General features: G+C 38.0%; 1 protein-coding gene across 2 annotated transcripts in view; it reads left to right on the top strand.

The window, feature by feature from the left end:
* The window catches only part of MARCHF1 (membrane associated ring-CH-type finger 1), a 455,826-nt gene that overhangs the window by 399,123 nt on the left and 31,410 nt on the right, over positions 1 to 25,293 (top strand). For both annotated transcript variants that reach the window (XM_045798702.2, XM_045798701.2), the window contains one exon: positions 786 to 966. In XM_045798702.2, the coding sequence (XP_045654658.2) occupies positions 786 to 966 (181 nt within the window). The remainder of the gene's footprint in view (positions 1 to 785; positions 967 to 25,293) is intronic.

Here is a 25,293-nt window from a genome sequence, read left to right as displayed (position 1 = left end):
TTAAAATTTGTAGATGAGAATAATGAAGATTTCATAGACTGTGAATCTATGACATTTGAATTCATAGTAATTCAGTAAAGTAGTTGAACTCTGAATTCCTTGGGAGATATAATAACTAACATTTTAAAACAAGAGAATTTACTGTACTTGAACAACTTTATGCAATCAGGTATCTTTGCAACTTTTAAACAATGATTATTGACAGTTTAGGCCATTCATTGTGACCAAATATGCACGTATCTTCCTAGGAAAATACAGTATTTCCAACCTGAAATTTTCAATATTCTTATTCTTTGGTAACATGTTAAGATTTATCGTAATTCTTCTACATTGGTAGGATATCATAGGTACTAAATTACATTTCTATAAAACTGTCACCACAATAAAACAACGTTATCAGATTCAAACATTCCTTACAATGCCTATAAATCGCAACTTTTATATGTGAAGTCAAGCTTATGCTTATAGACACTGAGCTAGAAATAGATTAAGCTGGGGATATGGCTCAATAGTTGTGCTGTTAAAATCAGTTAGTGTAGGAATGAAATGATAGTGCATTTTTGAGGTACTAGTATCTAACGGCTCATCATATGATGTAAGTAGCAAGCGGAAGACTGTTATACTGAGCCTAGCTTCAGTTCTAGATCAGGTTGGAGTGAAATGTGCACGCTTTCTAAATCTCAGGTTGCAGTTTCTAATGCAGTCTGGTATGAGCCGGGGAGGAAATGCACAGGTGTGAAATACCCTCCGGGAGATCTCATCCTGACTGCTGTGTCCTTCTCCAGGATCTGTCACTGTGAAGGGGATGAAGAGAGCCCTCTCATCACACCCTGTCGCTGCACGGGCACCCTGCGCTTTGTCCACCAGTCCTGTCTCCACCAGTGGATCAAGAGCTCAGATACGCGCTGCTGTGAGCTCTGCAAGTATGACTTCATAATGGAGACTAAACTCAAACCCCTCCGGAAGGTATGGTATTTGCAGGAATTGGTTTGAAAGGGAGCACTTGCAAAGCAGGCATGTTTTAAAAATCCATTTCTTCCCCAGTAGAATTTGGTAACATGCTAATATCCATGAAGAGTACATGTCTTTTGTTGGGCTCAATATGTAAAACAGCCAAGTGTTTGCAAATAATCCGTCATCTCTGTTTTATGTTCTAGGGCCCCTGATTTTTATATCATTCTTCAAAATCTAAAAAAGAATGTGTGCGTATGCGTGTGTGCGTGTGTGTGTGATGTATGTGTTTATGTGTGCAACATTATATATATATTTTATTTATTTATATTTATATATGAAAAATAAATATAATTTGATGTAATTGAATTGCTGGAACTGTGAGAACATTGTACTTACTGAGGTCAGTTCCCTGGAAGGTTAGGATAATCGATTACATTAAATAATATGAACTCACTTAATTTCCTGAAAATCGGACATTAGGTAATAGAAGAGAATGTTTTCTTCCATAAAGTGTGAACTCTTTTTTGGGTTTGCCTTTATTTGGGAATTTGGTGTGATAGTTCATGTATAATTGTAGATAGAAAAAGTATTATTTTCCATATTGTGCATCAAGCTGTAAGAGAGAGGTAAGCATATTTTTATATACAAACTTGATCTTCAAATTTCTCACTTAACATTTTTCTAAAGAATGAAGGTGAGCATATGAGTCAAATATCGTTAGCATCTCACTCAAAACTAGCAAAGGACAACTTGTGAAGGATACAAATGAAGACAAGGAACTTTATGTATTCATGCCCTATAGCTGGGGCCCTGGATTTTAGCATGTAACTTATCTTTTTACCTAACTGCAGTCTTACATTTTTGGATGCCTCAATTTCCAAAGGAGAGTATAGAGATTGCAATTTATTTTTTTTAAAGATTTTATTTATTTATTTGACAGAGAGAGAGACAGCCAGCGAGAGAGGGAACACAAGCAGGGGGAGTGGGAGAGGAAGAAGCAGGCTCCTAGCAGAGAAGCCTGATGTGGGGCTTGATCTCATAACGCCGGGATCACGCCCTGAGCCGAAGGCAGAGGCTTAAGGACTGTGCCACCCAGGCGCTCCAGAGATTGCAATTTAAATAATGATTCTGCCTAGAGCTACTTTTTCATTTAAATTAAATGCAAAGCAAAAGTGGATGAAAAGAACATTGCTTAGAAATAAACACGATGAGCTCCAGGATGAGGGGAGATGTAAAACAAACAAGATATTCCAATAGGAATCTGATGGGTTGCTGGCCGTTGCAATTCTTCATTAATTCTGTAAATCACGAACAGGGAGAATAGCATTCCTTGTTTTCGCACTGCCTTGATTTTAAAAATGTGCAAATGGTTTATAGATGTCAGGACTGATGTCCAAAATGCCTTTGGGCTACGCATTGTCTTTTCTTAATGTATGGAGTACCTTGAGTGACAAAAGGTGACACTCTGTTCCTCCAGATCCCAGAGCAATCAATGCCAGAAATAGAAATGGACCCTTACTCTCTGCCCCTTGCTTCATCCACTGAACAGATGCTGTGTGATGTCTGGGGTAGCTAAAGAACACACTGTGCTTAGAGATTCTATAAATTTCTCTTTGTGCCCCTCAAGGACCTACAAATTGTTTCATAGAGTCTGTATATTCCTTAATGGATTTTTTTTTTACTTCCATCTATATAAAATGTTCATTTCAACTTTGTCAAATGTAATATTTCAATTCAAGAGCAACAATCTAGGATAATAAAATATTCCGATTTTCTCTTCTTCATGTTATCTATCCCTCCCCCATTTTTTAAATTTTAAAAAATTTATTATTATGATATGTTAGTCACTATACAGTACATCATTAGTTTTTGATGTAAAGTTCCATGATTCATTGTTTGTGTATAACACCCAGTGCTCCATGCAATACGTGCCCTCCTTAATACCCATCACCGGGCTAGCCCATCCCCCTCCCCCCGCTAAAACCCTCAGTTTGTTTCTTGGAGTCCAAACTCTCTTGTGGTTCATTTCCCCCTCTGTTTACCCCCTTCGTTTTTCCCTTTCTTCTCCTAACGATCTCCCTGCTATTCCTTATGTTCCACATATAAGTGAAACCATATGATAATTGTCTTTCTCTGCTTGACTTATTTCACTTAGCATAATCTCCTTCAGTCCCATCCATAGTGATGCAAATGTCGGGTAATCGTTCTTTCTGATGGCTGAGTCATATTCCATTGTGTATGCGGACCACACCTTCTTTATCCATTCGTCTGTTGAAGGGCATCTCGGCTCCTCCCCTATTTTTGTATAACAGACAATATGTGGTGCTGTATGGAACTTGAAAAGTCTTATTCTGCCTTCAGCTTGTGTGGAATCATCCCTTATATACAACTTTGATCCTTTCTTAGTATTCCATTCCCGATAATTTACAATCCTATCATGAAATCCCTTTCTTCTCAACTAACAGATTTATAAACTGCATTCCCATAGGACAACATCTAAGGGGTAGCCAAGTGGAGCTAAGTGGCTTTAAAAGGCTGTGTGCTTCCAAGTGCTTCACATTCTCAGACTTCCCTCCGTCTCTGATCCTGAGACCTTGTGCCATCCCCACTCGTCTGAATGCCTCTGTCGCCCCAGAGTAGGGATCTAAATTTTCAACTCCTGGTCTAAGGAGAAACATGCATTCTGTCCCTGCCTCTATGACTTACGGGTTTTAAAAACCTTTCCAAATTTTTACTTTCTCCTTGAAAACTACAGGACATTGGCATAATATGTAAATGGCAGTATCCAAAATGACTTCAGGGTCTGAGGAGACACGAACTATACAGACATGAAGCATCTGTAAATTGTTCTAGATGGTTTATTTTGATGGCACTAAGATTCATCAACAGTTTTCTTTTGATAGTTTTTAATTGGTCATTGCAAATGACAGGTAAAGCATTACTTAGAATATATACTCAGTACATCCCATTAATTGCTCTCAAGTCAGTAATTCCATTGCAGTTTATAACATTCTAAAGACCAACCACATGAAACAATTAATTTAGCTAATGATTCTGAATTTCTACTATTACCCAATACAGGCAGGAGATTCTGTTTAGATGAAATGGCTTCTTAAAGTGGAAAGGTGCAAATCTTCATAGTCCGACGAACCTTGGGGCTTAATAATCTCTAAAGAGATCAGTAAAATCTTACTTCAACAGTTGCTACTATTACTACACCAAAATCTTCAGTTAGTAAATTCATCAAGGTATCTTAATGTCTCCAGAAGAAAAATCTTTAAAATCTAAATAAAATCAAGGGCTTCTTTGAAAAAAAGTGATTTTCATCATCTTTAAGTCAGCAACTCACCTACTTTCATAACACTCAATAAGAGCCCCATGAGTTACCCAGGGTCAGAAATAATTTTTAGGGCCCAGAAAAGTCAAAAAGAGAAAAATATACAAATCAGTGCAATTTGGAAATATGTATAATATCAGTTAGCAAGCATAAAGTCTGTTCCAAAGCTGAAGAATTGCATGAGGTTCAGATCTGAATCTGAATGGGAGAGACCAGCTGCTGGATATGAAGCTAAGCTTACAAGGACAGCAAATGGTACCGACAACTTTATGTTCTCCCCTAAATTATTTCTTTATATAGTTTTTCATATGCAGACCAGTTGACAAATATGTAATACAAAATATTCAGCTCTATGCATCCTTTTATTCCTTGTCTCATTTTTAAATGAGACAGTGGATCATTACCTTTAGTAGTGATTAGATTGAACCATATCCACTTGTCACTTTTGTAGATCGAAACAGTTGAATATTGGGAAGTTCATAAAATATAAGTTCTGTGTGAATTTATGATGCCAAATAAAAAGGAATAATCATTTTTGGTATTTCTACACTTCCACCATAATGACTTCCAATGCTTTAGTTGAAATATCTACTTTAAAAAAAATGAAGAACTGTATTTTACAAATGCTATGTTAATTCCTTCCTTTCCCCTTACTTTGATGCAAACTTTGTCTTTCAGAAGAGCCAGTGCAAGTTACCATATCAGGCCAACTGCCCAAAGGTTATTATTGCTTCTCCACTAATCTGGAGGTCTGGCAGTTCATAATCTCAAAACTGGGTAGGACCGAGAATGTGGTCAGATTCCTAGCTAGGGTTTTCTGGGTACCCCATTTGAATAATGCTGCCTCATCATACATAAGAAAATTCAAATGCTTCATTTACTTACCATTCTGGAGAATTTGCAATTTTACTAATACAAATGCCACATACTGAATTTCGACTCTGTGCCAGATATTTAGAATATATCAATTAACTTTTATCTGCATTATAACTCCATTTCATATAGGCACGTGAAGCCTATTTTACAGATGAGGAAAATGAGACACAGTGTCAATCTTACTTAATATCACACCTCCCGGAGCTCCCTGATGCTAAAGCTTGTGTTCATTGTGTGGTGTCATGCTGCCATAAGTGGCTGACTGTCTCTCTCTTTAATCACCAAAGCTTCAGTTTTTATTTAGACCATTTCTAATGGGAATCTTTCAAAAGAAATCTTTCTGAAATAAAAAGTGTTCTAAAATCTTTCTTCTTAAACATGGCTGTTTTACCCAATGTATTTTCTTAATAGTTAGTTACGTCATTATGTATACATCACTTATTTTGCAGGTTGAAAAACATTAACTGGCTCGAGAGCATTGAAAGCTGTTTATCTTTGTTAACTTTAAATATAAAACTGTCAGTTATTTTACCAGCAAGAATGGGTTTAATCAGGAATAGCAGAGAATTGCAGTTTAGGTCGAGCAAGCTGCCACAAAGCCATAGGCAAGTCCAGAGAACAAATGCGAGGAGTGCTCTTTTGTAGATAAAAAGGGAAGTCGGGAGGGTTATTATAAAGAAAAGAGTCCACTGGAGTGAACTTGGAGTTCAAAGTATAGTGGCTTTTCATTGGCTGAGCTCTTGTGGGTGGGGGGCGGGGCAGGAAGAAAAACCTTTTTTCCTCCTGCTGAGGTATAAAGTAGCTAAAGTAACATTATTGGCAAGGTTCCTTTCTTCCTGTTGGTATCTGCAGTTGATGACTGACCGTAGTAGATCGTGAGAGGTACCCCCTTCGGGTCTCCTGACTTCATTTTAAAGGAGATTTTCTTTTATTAATTTCACATCTTCATTCTGCATCTGCCAACCTGCTGTATTTTGGAAGCCCTTTATAGGGGCAGAAAAGTTTTCCCTTCTTCCGTTTTAGGTCCTTTGGCTGGTCTGATAATTAAATCAGTGTAAGGCGGATCAACGGTAGAAAAACAAACAAAAGTTTAATAACACATATATATGGGAGAGACCCAGGAAAACCAAGTAACTCACTGAAATGACCAAAGCCATCGCCTTAAATACCATCTTCAGCTAAAGACAAAAGAAGACCTTTGGGGAAAGGAGCCCAGCTATGGGAGGTTACCAGGAAAAACAGTGTATAAGGGTAAGGTGGTGAAGCAGATTTAAGTTGTTGCCATCTGCATTGATAAGAGTTCTAGAGATTGCCTCCTCCGGGTGCAGCAAGGAAGACATCCTTACAAATGGAGATTTTCCTTATAAATGTGAATACCTCTTACAAAACAGTAACTTCTATTGGGTTTTCCGTGTCTGCTGTGTTTTAAAAATAATCAACGTGCCAAAGAGGCATATTTTGGGGTGGCAAAATCTGCTCTCTTGCACCTTTTATCTGTTTTTGTTGTTTTCAATCTCCCTGCTCTTGGAATCTGCTGCCAGGTCTCTGTTCCTTCAGGAGCCCTTAGTCAACATTTCACATAGCTACTGCTTTTCTGCTTTAAACAATGACAAAAATTAAGAGTTATAAAATTGGGTCTATACAAGGGCCAGTTCTAGATGAAATTCTGCAGCATTATCTTCTGATCGTTGGCAAGAGTTTTAGCAAGTACAAACATTTTGGCATCATGCCAGGATTCCTGGACCTCTCTTTGGCATCCTTCTTAATTCTCAGTTTTATTTGGAATTATATGATTAAAAAAAAAGCCCTCAACAAATACGTTTTTGATGTCTCCAGGATGTTTCCCTAGAACCAGAGCCCAGTTCTGGGGAGTAGGTTTGCTGTTTCATTTCCTCAGAAATATATAAACTTGGAGGCAATGAAAATCTCTGCCCTAGTATGAGGCTAGATAAAGCTTTCTTTATACTTGCAAAAAATATCCAGACTCATCATTTGCGATGCCTATTGCTCTGTCATCTTGCTGTGTTTCAGCTCCATTATAACATGAGCCCCAAGGGCAGTCAAAGTGATTTAGAACACTCTTAGAAAATTATTTTGTTTTCAAAATCACACTTTCCTAATGAACCAGGTAAGCTTTTCACAACAAATTTCTCCATCCAGTGGTGGTGTTGTCTGCAGCCAACGCTTCCCTTACTTCTCAGGGCTTCTTTCAGTGAGAAGGAGGAGCCCAACAGGCTAGTCTGCTGAGAGCTGTGGGAAGGGAAAGGATGAGTAAACCACAAAATAACGAAAGGATCATTAAAAGAAAAGCATTTCAACTGAACTGGAGCATTATCTTTTCTACTAAAATCTTTTTGTTTTGTTTTGGGGGTTTTGGGGGGGTGTGTTTGTTTTCTTGCCTTAACACATTCACGTCTGTGGGGCATCTGGACTGGATGGGGGCCGTGGCACAGGTGGTGAAAGAATCCACTGGAGGCAGAACAGAAGAGATAAAAGTGTTTTGAATACAACGCGAGGGAGCAGCGGGCAAGACAGCAGAGGAGAGGCTGTGTGCCACTGGGAAGCAGAGGTCAGGGGCCAAAGTTAAACCGGCAGAGTGAGGGGTATGGGGACGCAGGGAATTTTCGTTTTTGGTAATCTCAGGAACTGTGTCTGGTTGTAGCTGTCAGTTAGGGTCTATGGCTATTTCAAGGTGGGTTGCTTAATGAGCCTGTTTGCGTCAGCTCGGTAGTCACTGTGGGCCCTTTTGCCTTGCTCAAGTTTCTATTGCTCAAGTCTGTTGCCTAAAAGTGGCGTTTAACATGCCCTCAGAACTGCAACTGATATTTCAATTAAAATAATATTGAATGTGAGTAGAGAGCAATGCCAACATGTCTAACGTCAAATGATTATAAGATGGAAAATACAAGCGTCTCATGCTTTTTTCTAATAGATACTTGGGTTTTATCATATGGCCTCATCCTTTTGTCTTTTGAGAGAATACTAGTAGTTGATTAGTCTTTAAAATTTCAAAAACAGGAAGACTGTAGTCAACTGCGATCCTTATTATAGAATAGTTTGTTCAAAATAGAAATATTCTTCTTTAAGTAGCAGAAGAGCTTATTAATTGGTGAAGTTTCCATCCATAAGCAGAGTCTTCCCTCAAGGCATACGTGAACTCCAATCAATGGCAAACTGTGTTCTGAATGATTGTTCTGGAAAAGCTCCAGTCATGCCCAGTTCACTCATTCACTCAACTCACTGCACTATCTAATATGGGCCAGTTGTGCTCAGTAGTGAACCAGATAGAAAAAAACTTTGCTCCCAGACTGCATCCACTACAGGAAGGATGGGAAAAGATGAATTACTTACAATATTTTGTAATAAATTTGAAAGGCCTGGTAATCAGTGGATGGTAGTGTGGGGATCGAGAATTTTCTATAACTCCAGAGGGAATGGTAAAGGTAATTAAAAGAGAGCAAGGCGTCATGTTTGGTCTTTACTTATGAGACTGGCCATAAAAAAGGATTTTTTTTTGTACAGTAACTACAAGTACACAGCAGAATGACTTTCCTCTTGTTATCCATGCTTCACATAACCTAGGCAAATCAAGAAGATATTACTTAGCAATGGGATATCCAGAACATCAGGCAAAGAGAACTGGGAATATAGAACAGGATTTGACAGAGGGTGTCACAGAGGAGACTTGACCAATTCCTGAGTAATCATTGTTGGCGGGAACATTTCTCTTCAGCACTTCCTTATTAGTAGATCCAATTATATATTACTTCAGTTCTGTTTCTCTCTTTGAAAATTATTGCTTGAAGAACATAACCTCACTTGCTTGGTAAGAATGTCACCTTGTGTTACTATTCTCGATATGAAAAGAAACACTTAACTTTCATTAGATTTGCTATTGAAGTCTTTAACAGGATACAGTTCCATCCCTGTGAAAATACATTTTTATTTTGAAAAGAACAAGGGACACAGGAAATGGAACTTCTTTTATATACTTTGTATTTTGATATTGAAACATAAACTATGGTTGAAATGAGGGAATTAATGTTACAATGATCCATATGGAAAGCATAAAAGCATCCAATTAGAATGTGCAGACGCATATGCAGACACACACACACACACACACACACACACACACACAGAGTTACAAATAAAGATTTCCCCAAAGCATCATCTTATGACTGAGTTTTTCTTTTAACGAGAAAGAAGTTATATTTGTGTTTCATTTCAAGTTTCCTTAAGATGGCATAACAATTGAGTTTTAAATTATTTCCGTATTTAAATTTTCCTCCAGCTAAAGATTGTTCTCTCTCAGCTGGGATTATTCCTTAATTCATTTATCCAGTTTCTTAAATCTTGGCATAAAATCTAAGAAAAATTTTCTCCTAAATCAACACAGTTATTTCAGAAGCAAATATTTTAGACCAAATCAAGTTGCTTCTCTTTCGCATTGACAAGTAAGAGAAAAACAAGGAAGACTTTGACGTGATCTGTCTGGAATGATGGTGTCCGGCCCTGTTGTCCAAGCTTCAACATGCTTGTGTGATATTATCCACATTTTAATGAGATAGGTGTCTAAAAGATTTCAAAGAGACCTAATCTCTCACAAGCCAGCTCCCTTCCGATTTTCTATTTTTCTCTACCATTGAGTAGCTCCTCCTCTTTTGCGTCCCACACGGTTGTGTCACCCACTGCCTCATCATACTGTGCTATTATCTTGCATATGAATGTTTTGCCCCAAATTAGGCAAATTTACCCACTCAGGAGCAGGTATAGCAGAACCGGCCCTGTGAAAGGAATAGCATGGAATATTACAGAAGGTGGGGAAAGCAGGGCAGGAGGCAGAGAGGTTGAGCAGTCTACACTCAGTTCTTTTGCCCATTTCCTTTAGTAGTCAAGTGAGTGATGGGCAGAGAGGCCAGCTATGTTACTCTAACAGAGGTGCCTCCACATGGAAACATGAAGCAAAGAGAAAAAAGAGAGAGAGAGAACCCTAACACAGAGAATCCAAAACACAGAGAACCCAAAACTCCAGAATGATAACTATTTTTAAATTCTCTCTTCACTGAAATAAAAGAAAAGTAGCTAAGTTAAAAAGAACAAACAATTCAAACAGTTAAAAAAAAGAAAAGAAAAAGAGATAAGAAAAAAATAGTGCTGGACTAAGAGTCAGAAGGTCAGATTTTAATTCTGGTTCTGAAGCTTAATATTACCTTCTGAGCCTTGCCTCATTTTCTCCATAGAACAAGGACTGGATGAGATTATCTTTGAAGTTTCTTTTAACTTAAAGTATTGTGATTTCATGAAAAGCAAAGTGAGCAATCCACTTATTTAAAAGGAAAAAAAGAAAGAAACCTTATATTTAAATGATTTTCAAGCATTCAGAAGGAAAGGAAAAAGGTACAGAGAGAATTCTTCACATCCACAGTAGCTTAAATTGTGCTCCCTGGTGGCCTGGGGAGATCCTCCAGGCCCTGAGGCCCAGCCCATATGTGCCTTACACTGTCCCTGGAGGCTCTTAGTCTCATTGGTGCAGGGAGGAAAGTTTACTAAAGGTGGGAGTACGCTCTGGAGATGTGACGATGGGTGAGCACAAGAGAGAGCTGCACTCCGGGTTTGGGTCTCTATCTTTTATTGACCTATGTTAACTAAGGTGGGGAATATTTATTACTTGGGGAGGACATTTCTTGGGAGCAAGCACTTGGTCGGAGTCTCCGGCCTGCTTTGTCTGGAACCTGTCTGGTTTGATCTGGCTTCTTGTTGGCTTTGTTTTTGGAGCACTGCCAGGACAGTTCTCTCACTTTCCCCATAGCTGGCCATGACCCCCGCTTGGCTGGCCTCCAGGCCTTTCAAAGGCTAGCCAGCTGCCTACTGGAACAGTTGCACAGCACAGGGTGCTGAGTAAACAGAAGTCCAAGGTCCGAGTCCTAAAAGAAGGAACATATGTGCTTTCTTAATCTTGCCTGCTACCCTTTAAAGCAAATCATGGTGAGAAAACAAGATATCTTGTATATTTTAAAAAGACAACCATGAAAAGGCATGACTAAGGGGACTAAAGAAAGATGGGGGGAGGGGAAAGGGAGAAGGAAGAGAAAGCAGAGGAAAGAAGCAAAGAGAGGAGAAGGGAGTTTGAGGACAGTTGAGGATGAGGAGGCATCCTGAAAGGTGAGTAGAAGTTAGATGTCAGGGTCCAGGCCACACTTCATTTTTTCTTATGAGTTGTAAGCAGGTGGCTAAAGGCTAAAGTAAATTAGATTCAAGTTGTTCTTGACAGAAAAGCTGTTCTGCAGCCCTGAGATGCACATGGAAGATTTCTGACCCTAAGAAAAGAGGCAGGCAGGCTGGGCTGAAAGCCATTTTCTCTTTGGCACAGCAAAGAAAACCAGGTTGATTGAAGGTCTAAGCCAATTAGCTTAGTTGAGTCTAAGTAAGATAATTATATTTTCTTGAAAGTTAAGGTTTCCATAAATGCAGAGTTAGTTTAATACAGAAGTTGAAATTTCAATGGAGCATTTTTATAAATAAACAACACAAACAAATTTTTGAGCCAGATCTTTTCAGCATCTAGGAAGTGACTTATCTTAAGACACCGATAATTTCCTATTGGGCTCTTTATCTACAAGACCAACCCAACAGCCAACTGTGTCTGAAGGACCACACGGAGAGGTTCCAGTAATGCCCAGTTATGATTCACTACTCCCACTTCATTCATTTGGTCACCAGATATTTACTGAGTGCCAGTCACTGTCCCTGGTGCTGAGATTATAGTGATGAACAAGCGAAATTTGGGGATCTTAGAGAATATACATTCTTGTGGGGTAGGGAGTTTGAAAATGAGTTAGTTGTAATATTTTGAAAGAGACTTAAAAATGGTATGGGAGATAATTATTTCTAGGTGAAAAAATTCTTCATTTCACAGCTGTCTCACCATTTCATCAGGGGGACAATTTAATAAAGAAAATGAAGATGGAAAGTTTGCCATATGAACGTCAGGAACCAGAGCTAGGAAGATGCACAAAAGCTACCCTGTCCACATTGGCCAAGAAAAACTACCAAGAGTCTGTGGAATGCTGCTCATTCCCACAGATAATTTACTTTATATCAGGAAACAGGTTATATAAATGAATGAAGCAGTCTGATTTTATGGTGATAAATGACAAAATGCAGTCCAGGGGATATGATGAGGCATAGTGAAGACTATGGCATTCTGGAATAGATGTGCCTCCTCTAAACAGAGTAGATAACTACTCATCTCTAGTGGCCTGTTGCCAAATCAACTACTTTGTCAGAAAGTAATTCAAACTTGAAAACTATTCAGGCAAAGCAAAACAGATCTGAAGGCTAGAATCAGCCCACAAACCAAGAGTTTGTGATCTCTACTGGATAGACATGCCCATGTATTCATGCTGGATAGTATTTGCCCAGCGGAGTATGACATCATGCAGCGGAAAGGACCTAGACTGGGGGTGTCCAGAACAGCTGGAGTCAGACCCCCCAGCGAAGTTGTGCTGTGGCTTTCAGTGAGTCCTGTGTCCTGAAATGGGATCTATCAGAAAAATGGAAGGTAGAAGGACAGCAATAATACCTTCTTTGCTGACTTTTCAGGATTCTTGTGGGGAATAAAATGATGTAAGTGAGAACCTTGTAAGCGGTGAATTCCTACAAAGTGATATTATCTTCCCCAGCTCTCCGTTACGAACACTGTAGTAAGTTCACTTTTCCAATCTTCCTCAATCCATATTTAGGTTTGAATTCACTTTAGGACTAACAAGAGAGTAGCGTGAATTTTTGCAATGAACTATTCATGGAGCATTGAATTATTTTAGGGGTACGTGCATTGATTATTTTGTAGCCCAGTAATTTCGAATGTATAGTCATCCAGATAAGAGTTATGCTGGTTTAAGTTTGCAAGTTTATCTACAGAGAACTTGCTGAGAAAATTAATAAAGTAATCAGAATTAAGACAGGAAAGACATCAACATCCTGAAACCTTTTCAGGAGTTCATGAAAAATGTTAAAACAATTAACCTCTCCTGGTATATTTCAACAAAATTTATTTTTTGCTTACCTCCTAAAGGGTTGTGTTCAGTGTACCAGATAGCCATTTGCATATGAATACCTTATACAGTAATTAATCATTTTTATAGATTTGTTGAAATATTTCCTTTGAAGACTTACACAAAGTAATCCAATAGTTCAGTTATTTTCATTTACCCCCTCTGACTAGTGTGATGATCCAGAACTTGAGCTCTGGACTCAGACTGTCAGGGTGTGGGTCCTTGATCGTGGTCATTGTAGCAAGTGACTGAATTTCTCCATGCCTGTGTTTCCTCCTGTGCTAAGCGGAGATAACAAAAGCATGCACCCCCTTGTATGGTTGTTAGCAGGTCTGTTGAGATAGTACATGTAAAGCACCTGGTAGTGTGTCTGGAACATGATAAGAATACATGTTAACTATCCGTATATGTAAATTTTAAATGACTTGAACTTCAACTTCTCAGTATTTTTTATGGTCCCAGAATTTTTAAGTTAAAAGTGTCTTTTGAGATTGCCACTGGTCTCTGGAACTGTATAAAGCGGTAGACCTCTCCTCCTTTTTAATGCAATTTTATTTGGAATTCAAAAAAATAAAAGCAGTAAAAGGATATCAAGGGCCCCTGTCTTCCTTAGACTTCTATTCCCTGTGACATCCATAGACCAATTTGTGCAGCTGTATGCCTCACCTGGGGAAGATAGAAGATGTGGGCCATGAGGAAAGGTGGTGGGATTATTTTGTATACAGATTAATCCCTAAGCTTGGTCCCTTTTGACTTTAGCCTACCCGTTAAAGGTGTTTGGAAATAACTTCCTGGCGATCAGGCCTTGGATCACAGACCTTCCTCAGGAGCCCTGTGGCTGAGTGGGAAAGACCAAAGATCATGTCAGCCAGCCCCTCTTAGCTGGGGCACCTTAAGGAAGAGATGATGATCTAGGCTGTGGGATCATCTCTCTCCCTCTCCCTCTGCCCCCCCAACTCATGCTATAAATAAATAAATAAATACTAAAATAAATAAATAAATACTAAAATAAATAAATAAATAAATAAATAAATAAATAAATAAATAAATAAAATCTTCAAAATCAAACAAAGAGACACCCCAACCAAAGTCATCACAAATTAACAAGTCTAGCTCTTCATGGGCCATCAATTATCTCCTTCATAAAACATTTAGATTTTTGTGGAAATTAGAGGATGTCAGGGCTTGAAACTTGTAACATACAACCCAAGTGATACTTAAAGACTTCCAGTGGGGAGAGAAAGCATGAATTTTTTTAGTATTCTTCAGGAAACTGCCATAGCATTCGTATCAGAACTTGACAAAGAAAGCTTAATTGGTTGAATTGCATATTTATATTTCAAGCTCCCATCAATTTAGAAGAAATAAAAGAGTAGATTTTAAGAAATCCCTTAGAAGTACCTAATAAAAAGCATTCAGTGATATACTTGAAAAAGCAAGTTGACCAAATATTTCAGAAACTAAAATAAAAGTGCAAAAAAAGGAGTAAAATAAATTTTTTTAAGTCTTAATAAAAGTAGTCTAGAATTCCATTAAGAAAATTCCCAGATAGAGTAAAGAACAAAGAGAAAATTATCAAAGAAGTAATTCAACTGTGCTTCTGAAAAATGAAGGGCATGATTATCTGGCACAAATGAATAAAGACGGAGCTAAAGGTATGCTACTGTAAAACTTCAGGATCAAAGAATAAACAAAAATGGTAAATTCTGGAAGCCTTCAAAGAGTCTCTGATGAATTTCATTGTAATCAGAACTATGGTGGTCTTTTCAACAATGCATGCTTAGGAGATGGTGCAGTAAGGATTTGAATATTCTAAAGAAATATTCAACCACAACTTTAGTACTAAGCAAGTATACCTATAAAATATAAGACGAGAATAAAGATTTTTCAGGCAATGCAAGGATTCTAAAAATTTACATCCCATGCCCTCTTAGGAAACTTTTCAAGGGAGTGCTTGAGCAAAATAAGGGACTTGATACAGGAAAAACATAAGGATTGGAGACACACAAGAAAGCAACATACTTGGGGGTGGGGGGAACAAAGGAGCTTCCGGGACAAAGGTTGTGCACCAAACATTTCTAAACTATTTGAAAGCAATCACCCCTGGGTAGGGTGCCCAGGAGGGGAGCAGGAGAAGAAAAAAAGAAAAAAGAAAAAGGAGACCAAGACAGTGACCAGCTCAGAATAAAGAATAAAATAGAAGCCTCAGGGTTAGAGGCCCCCAGGAAAAAAAAATCAGTTTGGTAGGATGTCTGATTTGCTTGAGGAATAAAATTGAACAGCTTTGAATAGATGCAATAAAGGATATAAAAAAATAAGGTAGGTACATCCTAAGCAAAGAGTTCAAAGGTAATTATCTTTAAAATGCAACAGAAATGTATTGATGAAGTGAACTATTTACGAGCAGCGATTCTCAAGCTTTTTGGTCTCAAGACTTTTTTACACTCTTACTAATTATTGAAGACACCAAACACCTTTGGTTTATGTGGTTATATCTATCAATATTTACCATATTAGGAATTGAAACTGAGAAATGTTCACATATGTACTTATGAAATCATTTGAAAGTAACAAGAAACATTTTCATGTTAAGATATCTATTTTTATGAAAAATTGTATTTTTGAAAACACAAAAATATTTAATGAGAAGAGTTGCAGTGGTTTACAATTTATAGACCTCTTAAATGTCTGGCCTAATAGAAGACAACTAAAATCTCATATCTGCTTCTGCATTTAGTCTGTTGTGATACCATAAATCATGTACATTCCGGAAAATCTCTCCATTCACAAATCTTTAAGAATTAATATTAAGTAGTTTTGACATCTGAAAGGGTCCCTTGAAAGGGTCCCCAGATGACACTTTGAAAAACACTCCTCTAGAGTAATACCTGACTTCTTAATGAGTACCGTTTTACATAGTTACAATATAATTTCTTATATTGATATAACCAAAATAGCCATATAGTTAGTCACCCTGGGAGTATGGAGTGAGGAGTGCTATGGCTAGCATTAAATCATCAATGATAATAATAACAGATCAAAAGATGATGTGTAATATCCATGAGTTGTCAATGGCAGCAGAAGCATATTATATAAAATGGTGGAGGTAAATATCAGAAGCATCACCCAGCGTATTTTAAGTGCCTGTCTCTAGATGATGGTAAAGAAGGGTATAGAAGGGTAGAGCAGGAGATTGTCATAAAATGAGTTTCTATGTATTCTTTAAAATGAACATTTCCTGTAGATTTATGGAAATAAATCTCAAAATAGGAATCAAATTTTGATGATTCAGTAGGCCTCAGGTGGGGCATGAGAATTTGCATTCCTCGCAGGCTCCCAGGTGATACCAATTAGAACCACACTTCCTGCAGCATTCACTCACATAAGGAGAAAACTGTTCCTAACTCATAACTTTAAGTCATTCTGATGGTATCAGAAAGAAAGCCTCAAGTAGGTACTAGATTGTCTTTTACATCTCTCATATTTTCCAAACTCTTTGAAAGATAGTCTTGAAACTTTCATCAGGAAACCATATCTAACTAAAATTTAAAAGGAAATAGTGGGCAAACTGGTAAAATCCTAATAAAGTCTGAAGTTTAGTTAAAATTAATGTGCCTAATGTTGGTTTCTTTATTTGACAAATGTATCATGGTAATATAAGATGTGAACATTAGGGGAAACTGTAAATCTATAATTATTCCAAAATTAAAAGTTTATTTTAGAATGTTAAATAAAAGACTAAATAACAAAAGAGATAGAAGCCAAAATCCTCTGATTAGACAGATGAGAAAAGGATAAAAGGAGCATCCAGAATCGTTCCTGTTCTTCATTCCCCTTTAACCTCTGATAGTTCCCGAAACTCTAAAAAATCTTTGGCCTCTACAGAAGAAAGATTGGAAACCACCAAATCTAGCATTTTATTTTGTAAGGAAAAAAACATGGGACCCAAAGATTACTAAGCATCTTACTCAAAATTACACATTTGGGTAAAATAAGAACCAGAATGGAAGATTTCCTTCGGTGTCATGTTTGTTGCTTTTCATCGACTGCAGGTTTTATTTAGATATGTCTACTTTCTTCTCCAATATAGAGAAGTTTTCTTCAATGCGACCACAAGATAGACTCACATATGTCACCCATATAGCCCCCAAGCGAGACTGACCTACATGTGATCACACAAGTAAGTCAAAAGCCAGGTGCGGCTCACTTATAATGAGAAATGAAGTCATTGGAGAAAGATGAGTTCTGTCTTCTTGGGTAAATTCCTATTTTCCTGGGATCCCAAAAGTGTTTGCGTGGAAGGTGTGTAGATTACCTTGTCAATTGATAGGGTTAAAGGACTTGGCTAAGAAGCAAGTTATAGCTTCGTATTTGCTTGGATTGAGAAAGCCTAATGTTTAGGATTGAATCTGACGCTTTCCATGACTACGTCTCTGGCACACTTCCCAAACAGTATGCCCGGTGTTCCACCTGGTATCTAGTCAGTGAGCCATTGCTGATGCTATCTATACCTGTACAGTTGTCACTTCTAAGGATACACATAAGAAGCAATGTGTCCATGCATTCTGTGGCATCCTTTAAATTATTCACGGGTTTGGAGTTTTGCCTCCAAGAGACATAGAGCTTCATGAGTAACACTGGCCTTTAATGAGGGGTGATGGGCTCATCTATTAGGCTTCCTGTCTATTACCCAAAAGAAAGAAAATACATGCCATTTGGAACACAACCTTGCTTTGTTCTTAGCCTTCACGCACAGCGGTGCACTGTGCTAGGTTACCCCGGCCTTGCATATGTTGGAACTGTCCCTGTCGACCCATTCATACCATCCAAACTCATGGGAGCTTGGGCTAGTGCTTCTCAACTTAGTTATTACAGAGGCAGTTCCTTTGCTCCTAATACGTGTCTCTCAGGCCCCAGTTCCCTTCCATGATCTTAAAGCCAGGAAACACAAAAGGGAAGGGCAGCCCAGCCCCGCAGTGTGTCTCCTTCACTCAGGGCCCATCTCTAGTAATATCAGATGAATCACAGCATGAGACTTTACTGAAAATGAAATTCATACTGCAGTCGAAGCCAAAGAAAAGCATAGCTCTGCTTACCTTTAAACAAAAACACATTTCTGAAAGGAAAAGCCAAACTCCTCATTCAAAGTCGCCTTATGGTGATGTTTTAGAAGCAGAGTATCAAACTTGTTTACTCAGAACAGTGCCACAAAGTGGTGTTTGCTGGGGGAGGGAAACAAGCCTGTTTAATAATGTAGGTTTTTAAAACAGGCTTTGTCTTGGAGGCTTGATGATTTACAGATAAATCCCTCCTCCGCCCTGCCAAGATAATTGGACTAAAGGGCACATATGTTAACAGGTTTTGTTTTCTTTTCAACTAATAACTAGCTTTGTTGTGGTAATCTGTGTTATGCTCGTTATTTCAGACTATGCAATATGTCAGGTGATATTCCTCCCGCAGCAGCTCTGTGGGAGACTGCTGGGGAAAGCAACAGAAACAGGGCAAGATACATTTTTTTTTTTTTCTTAGCAGAAACGACTTCCAGAGAATACGCAGGAACTCCTGGACTTCTGTTGGGGGTGGGGTGGCCTAGAGGAGAGGGGGCAGACTCGTGAATAGAACCTTTCCACCTGCTGCCTTTTTCCTGCTTTTCTGACCGAATGTCTTGCCCACCTAGATTTTTCATCTGTTTTCTAACAAGGTTCGTGATAAAAAGTGAGAACTAGTATTTCATAGGTCAAGTAACACTGCCTTAGATAGTAGATTAGTTTTTTTTTTTAACATAATTTGGTAGATGGTTTGCAATCTTGAAATACCAGAAGGTCCTGCATTGCCATGGATTTCTTGATGCAACTATAACCCATGTTGTCAAGGCAACCCACTTCATGTTTTCCCTCATCTAGAAAACCATTTCCAGTGTTGCAAACCTTAAATCATAATCATCTTTTATAATACACAGGGTCAAACACATCCCTTGTATGCACAAAGCTATTACTTTTTTTTATAAGATATCGCGCCATTACAGAAGACTTTGACTTGAGGGATAATGTGTGTATTAAAGCATTAAAGTTAAAATAATCCCATAGTATTTATGTCCTCTCTCTGCATTTCCAGGACATGTGAGGTTGGTTGCTACAAGCAGTTACATTTTTGAAGCTCTAGTAAAAATGTTGACATATTTTGACTAATTTCTATGTAAATTGATTGCAATCAACAGCTTTTTCATGGTTTGTGAAATTAAATCACTTAAAAGACAAAGTATTTTCTGAGGTTACTATCACCCACCAGTTGTATATATATTCTCCCTTGTTGAGTCAAGGCCCAGTTTTGAAAGTTCTTCCCTGTGATTGGGATAACTCCACAACTGTCTGAGGGGCTGGGACAGCATCACACGGGAACTCGGAGACTGACATCATGGAGGAGAGTGTCCCCCCCCCGAGATCTGGGCTGTTTGAGTGGTTGGTTTAAAAGGAAATCCCAATGAAAGGATAGTAAGGATCATTACTCCTTTTGCTGGTCCACTATTAACAAGAAAATTGGATTCTTTCTGAGGTTTAGAAGTTTTAAGACTTCATTTTTAACCCAATAGGCTATGTTTAAGTTCCACAGTGATCGCAAGTAATTCTTAGTCACTCATCTAGTACAGTTGGCCTGGGTTTCCAGTTAGTTTTTCAAACATTTATAAGACTTCCTGCCCCTTGCATTTTTGATCAAAAGCTGATTGCATAAACGTAACCATGTTTCATTTCATGACTCCCAAAGGTTTCAGAACACAAATATGTGGATTTAAATGAAGTTTCTATACGTGTCTTAATGCCTCAGAGCATTTTCATGTTGCACGTTTATTAGATAAAACATACCTCAGCTCCTTTCAGCTGCCATTCTTATTTCAATAAGCTAAAGAATTTTATCCATATAAAATAGTACAAATTATCATATCCACTGTTGAAGAATTGGCATTATTTTCTTTCCATTATTGTGATTTGACAGATGAGGCATTCAAATGTCAATCTGCAAAGCCTTTTAGGTTACTCAGCTCAGCCCTCTCCTGTTATATCCTTCAGAAATTATTAACACTCCATCACGATGCACAAAGGATTTGAGCCCGCTTACAGAAAGACATGCCAAAAAGTAAAGCCCATGGTTAAAGAGGTTGTAGGAAAAAGAAGTGAGTGAAGTAAAATAATAAAGCAAGCAGGAAGAAGATGCATTCCATGGGTCCTGTATGCTAGTTAGATGGGAAGAGTAATTTGTTTCCAGAAGGATTAGCAGCAAAGAGAGAAATGTGGTGAATTAAATAATTAAATAATTTATAGTATATAAATATAAATATTTAGCAAATACAAGATTATCAGATTATTAAGATCCTAGGGAAATTTTCCTCTTGGGTTACCATTTAGTAAATTTGGTAAAGGTGTATATCATTTACAGTAATTATACGCTAAGATGCATTATATTAACGGCCACAGTAATCAGCCAGAATTCCCTGGTTGCTTATTGGTGCCAGGCACTGTGCTGCATGCTTTGCTGTATACCCAACCTCATTCAACCCTCCCAAGAAACATGAAATGGGTGTTCTTTTTTCTTTTTTCTTTTTTAAAGATTTTATTTATTTATTTGACACAGAGAGAGAGAGCACAAGCAGGGGGAGCGTCAGGCAGACGGAGAGGGAGAAGCAGGTTCCCCGCTGAGCAGGGAGCTTGACCAACGACCAACATGGGGCTAGATCCCAGGACCCTGGGATCATGACCTGAGCTGAAGGCAGACGCTTAACCTATTGAACTACTAAGGTGCCCAGTATAGGTGCTCTTATCATAATGTCACAGGTAAGAAAACTCAGGCTTTGAGAGGTTAATTAAACTAAGGTCTCTGCTTTACCCAGTAGAGCTGAGATTCAGTCTTAAGTCAATGTTATACCCAAGTCAGGGATTTTAAACATTATCCTAGACTGCCTCTGTGGTTGGAAGTTGGGAGTGATCATGTCTGCCTGGATTGTTAGGAAATGCTTCCCAGGTAGGGAGGGAGTTGCAATTGGTAATGAGTGGTGACTAGATGTCTCACTATGAGATATTAACAGTTGAGGATAGTTGATGCAAGAAAACAGTACATTTAAATGCACACAGGATGAATAATTCACAAATGGAAAATATCTGGCTTTGCCAGAAAGAAAGATAACCATTGGCAAGTTTCTCAACCTCCCATCCTCATCTACAGTGGAAATAATAATAGCATGTCCATCATAGAGAAGTTTTGAGAATTAAATTAACAATATAAAGCTATTAATATTATTGTTAAGATAGATATTAGACGAAGTTAGACAGAAATCAAGTGCCAGGTTGGGGCAACTGGGTGACTCAGTCGGGTGAACCTCCGCCTCTTGGTCTCAGCTCGGTTGCAGTCTTGGGGTTGTGGGATCTGCCTCAAGCCTCCTGTCCTGTCAGGCTCCACGCTAGCAGGTTTCTCTCTCTCCCTCTGCCCCCCCCCGCTCCCCCCCCTCTCAAATAAATGAAAAAAAAAATCTTTAGAAAGCGAATGCCAGGTTGTATCAGATGCTTTGCTAAAGAATTTCAACTTATCCAGAAGGGCATGGGAAGACAGTAAGAGTATAATGAATTAATACATGTGTACTTTTGAAAGACCACTCTGCAGTGATGTGTAGAGAAAGAATTGCTCATGTGCGTGAGCCAGGCACAACTTACAAACTAGAAAACAATATGGATTCAATTAAAGTAGGACTGAGGGGATGGACAGGGGGGCACTTGATAGGGTTTGGTTACTGAGCTATTAGAGCTGACGCTGAGAGATAAGGTGTAGGAAACAGTCCATGATGGCTCTCAGCTTTCTGCCTTGAGTGATTAGGTGAAGGGCTTCATTATTAACCAGGGAAGAATATACATGCAGATGAGCAAATCTGGGGAAATGACATAAGAAGCCCAGTCAGGACACATGAGCTTGAGAAGCCTAGGAACCAGCCAAGTAAACGAGTGAGTCTGAGAGAGGTTGACTCTGGAAGGAAATGTGGGTGGAAGTCATCTGGACGTCTCTGGTAGTGGAGGCCTCAGACTCAGATGAATCAGTGAAGAGTGACAAGGTGTGATGAGAACGTGGATGTGATGAGAACGTGGATGAAGACGGAGCCCTGAGGACCAAGATGTAGGGGCAAGTGGATAAGAGGAGCCGACAGAGAATGCTGAACAGGAGCAGCCAGAAAGGGGCGAAAGACCAGTGAAGGGTGACACTCTTGAAGCCAAAGGCTTCAAAGAAGCTGGAAGAGTCAGGTAGTGTCGGGTGCTACAGAAAACAGAGTGAACATACAGTTAGAAGGACATCAGTAATTTTGGCAAGAGCCAAAAATGTCAGTGGAGTAACATTTTCAACAGCTGGATTTCAGAGGGTTGAAGAATTTACAGAAGGTGAGAAAGAGTTGACATTCAGAGAAGGTAGAATTTGTATTCCAAAATGTTACCTATGAAGCAGTTAGTGAGTCACTGGCTTTTGGTGAAGCAGAGAACCAAAGAACGTGTTATTTTCCACTGGGCATAAACATATAAGGGTTCTTAAAAATCAGAAAGATAAGCAACCAATAGGAAAAAATATGGGAAAAAGCAATACAGAAAGAAATGCAAATGGTCAGTAAACACACACACACACACACACACACACACACACACACACACACACTATTCCGTCTTATAAGCAATCCAAAATACGAACATTTGAACCGTCTAGTATCAATCTTATCCCCTTAAATTGGCATTTAAAACATGCTCATAGTGAGATAATTTTCCCAGAGGGCAAATTTTGGCACATACCAGATCTTAAATATGTCATACAATGTCTCCATCAAATTTTATTTCTAAAAATTGACCTTAATGAAGTAATCATGGATGTGCACAATATTTTGCTACATGAATTCTAGGCACAGTATTAGCTATAACAGGGAACAAACAAATGTAAAACCTAAAACAATAATACTTCCAGAAGAAACCATAGGAGAAAATCTGCGTGACTTTGGGAGAGGCAAAAGTATGTAGTTACTACACCAAAAACAACCAAAATTTCTAATAGTGAGCTGGTAGCAGAGACTTCAGTTGAGCTATGGGTAGCACGTACACAACCATTAGAAATGGAATGCAGTGACATTCACGATATATTGTTACATTTAAAAAACTTTTCATTGAACTATGTTAGTGTAATGTCTCTTTTTTATTTAAAAATAAAACTTATTCAACATTGTACTGAAGGGTCTAGCCAGGGTAATAAAGCAAGGGAAAAAAATTCAAATTGGGAACAACTAAGTAGAACTGTATTTGTTCACAGATGACATTATTATCTATGTAGAAAATCAGATGGGCACTCCAAAAACCGATTAGACTACTAAGTGAATTTTGCAAGATTATGGGGCACAAGATCAATATATAAAAATCAAATCTATTTCTATATACTAATAAACTTTTAAGTTAGAAATTTTTTTTAAAACAACCTCATTTCCAATAGGACTAAAATTATTACTTAGGCATAGATCTGATAAAGGAAACACAAGACCGTACATTAAAACCAACAAAACACCCCCGAGAGAAATTAAAGACCTACATAAACGGAGAGATCTAGTGTATTCATGGATTGGGAGGCTCAGTATTGTGGTCAGTTCTCCCCCACCCCAAGCTGACTTATAGATTTAACACAATCCCAATTAAAAAAAAAAAATTTCCCAGGAGGCTTTTTTAAAAAAAAGCTGTCAAACTAAATATAAAATTCACATAGAAATGCAAAGGAACTAGAATAGCCATATCAATTTTTAAAAAGGACAAATTTGAAGGAGTAACACTACCTAATTTAAAGACATATTATAAAGCAACAGGAATTAAAGCAGTGTAGTAATATTCATCGAGACTGAAAAAATCAATAGACCAGAATAGAGTCCAGAAACAGACCCACACATATATACTCAAATAATTGTTTTAACAAAGATGAAAAAGCAATTCAATAGGGAAAGGATGGCCTTTTTAATCAATGCAAAAAACTTATGATCCACATCTCCCTCTATATTTAAAATTAACTCCAACTTTAACCTATAAATGTGAAACCCAAAACAATAACACTTCTAGAAGAAAACATAGGAGCAAACCTTTGAGTTAGGCAAAGATACTCAGATACGACACTTAAAAAAATCCATAAGTGAACAAATTGCTATCATGAATTTTGTCAAAATTAAAAACATCTATTATTCAAAAGTCATTGTTAAGATAAGGAAATGTCAAGCCACATATTGGGAAAAAATATTTCCAAATAATATAGCTGATAAGGGACTTGTATTTCACTTGGATAAAGAACTCTGAAATCTCAACAGTAAAATAATCAAACGACCCAACAAATTAAAATGGACAAGACATTTCAATAAACACTTCATCAAAAGAGTTACACAGATGGCAAATGGAAACATAAAAGATGTTCGACATCGTTAGTCATTAGAGAAATGCAAATTAAAACCCACAGTGATACCACTCTACACCTATTAGAATGGCTAAAATTAAGCAGGCTGATCATACCAAAAGTTGGGAAGGCTATGGAGAAACTGGAACCCTCACTCACTGCTGCAGGAAGTATAAAATGGTCTAACCATTTTGGGAAGAAGTCTGGCAGTATTTTTAGTAGTTAAACATATGTCTACAGTATAATTTATATGGTATAATTTAGCTATTTCACCCCTAGGTATTTATCCGATAGAAATAAAAATATATGTTCTTACACAGACTCGTACATGAGAGTTCGTTCAGTAGTCCCCAAACTGGATACAGCACAAATGTTCATTAAGTGAACAAATAAAGAAATTGTAGTATAGTCATACAATGGAATATTACCAGCAGTAAAAGGAATGAATATTGGTACACGATACCATATGCGTGAATCTGAGAATAATTAAGCTGAAAGAAAGAGGCCAGACAAAAAGACCATATATTATTATAATTCTGTTTATATAAAGCTCTAGGAAATGCATACTAATCTATGACAAAATGACAAAATTGCATATCACTAGTTGGCAGGGAAGGTGCAGAAGGGTTGGGTGGG

The sequence above is a fragment of the Ursus americanus genome, chromosome 13, assembly GCF_024610735.1.
Source record: "Ursus americanus isolate L20-20 chromosome 13, mUrsAme1.1.p, whole genome shotgun sequence".
NCBI lineage: Eukaryota > Metazoa > Chordata > Mammalia > Carnivora > Ursidae > Ursus > Ursus americanus.
Note: the sequence above shows the minus strand (reverse complement) of the source record. Positions and strands in the feature narration are given on the sequence as shown.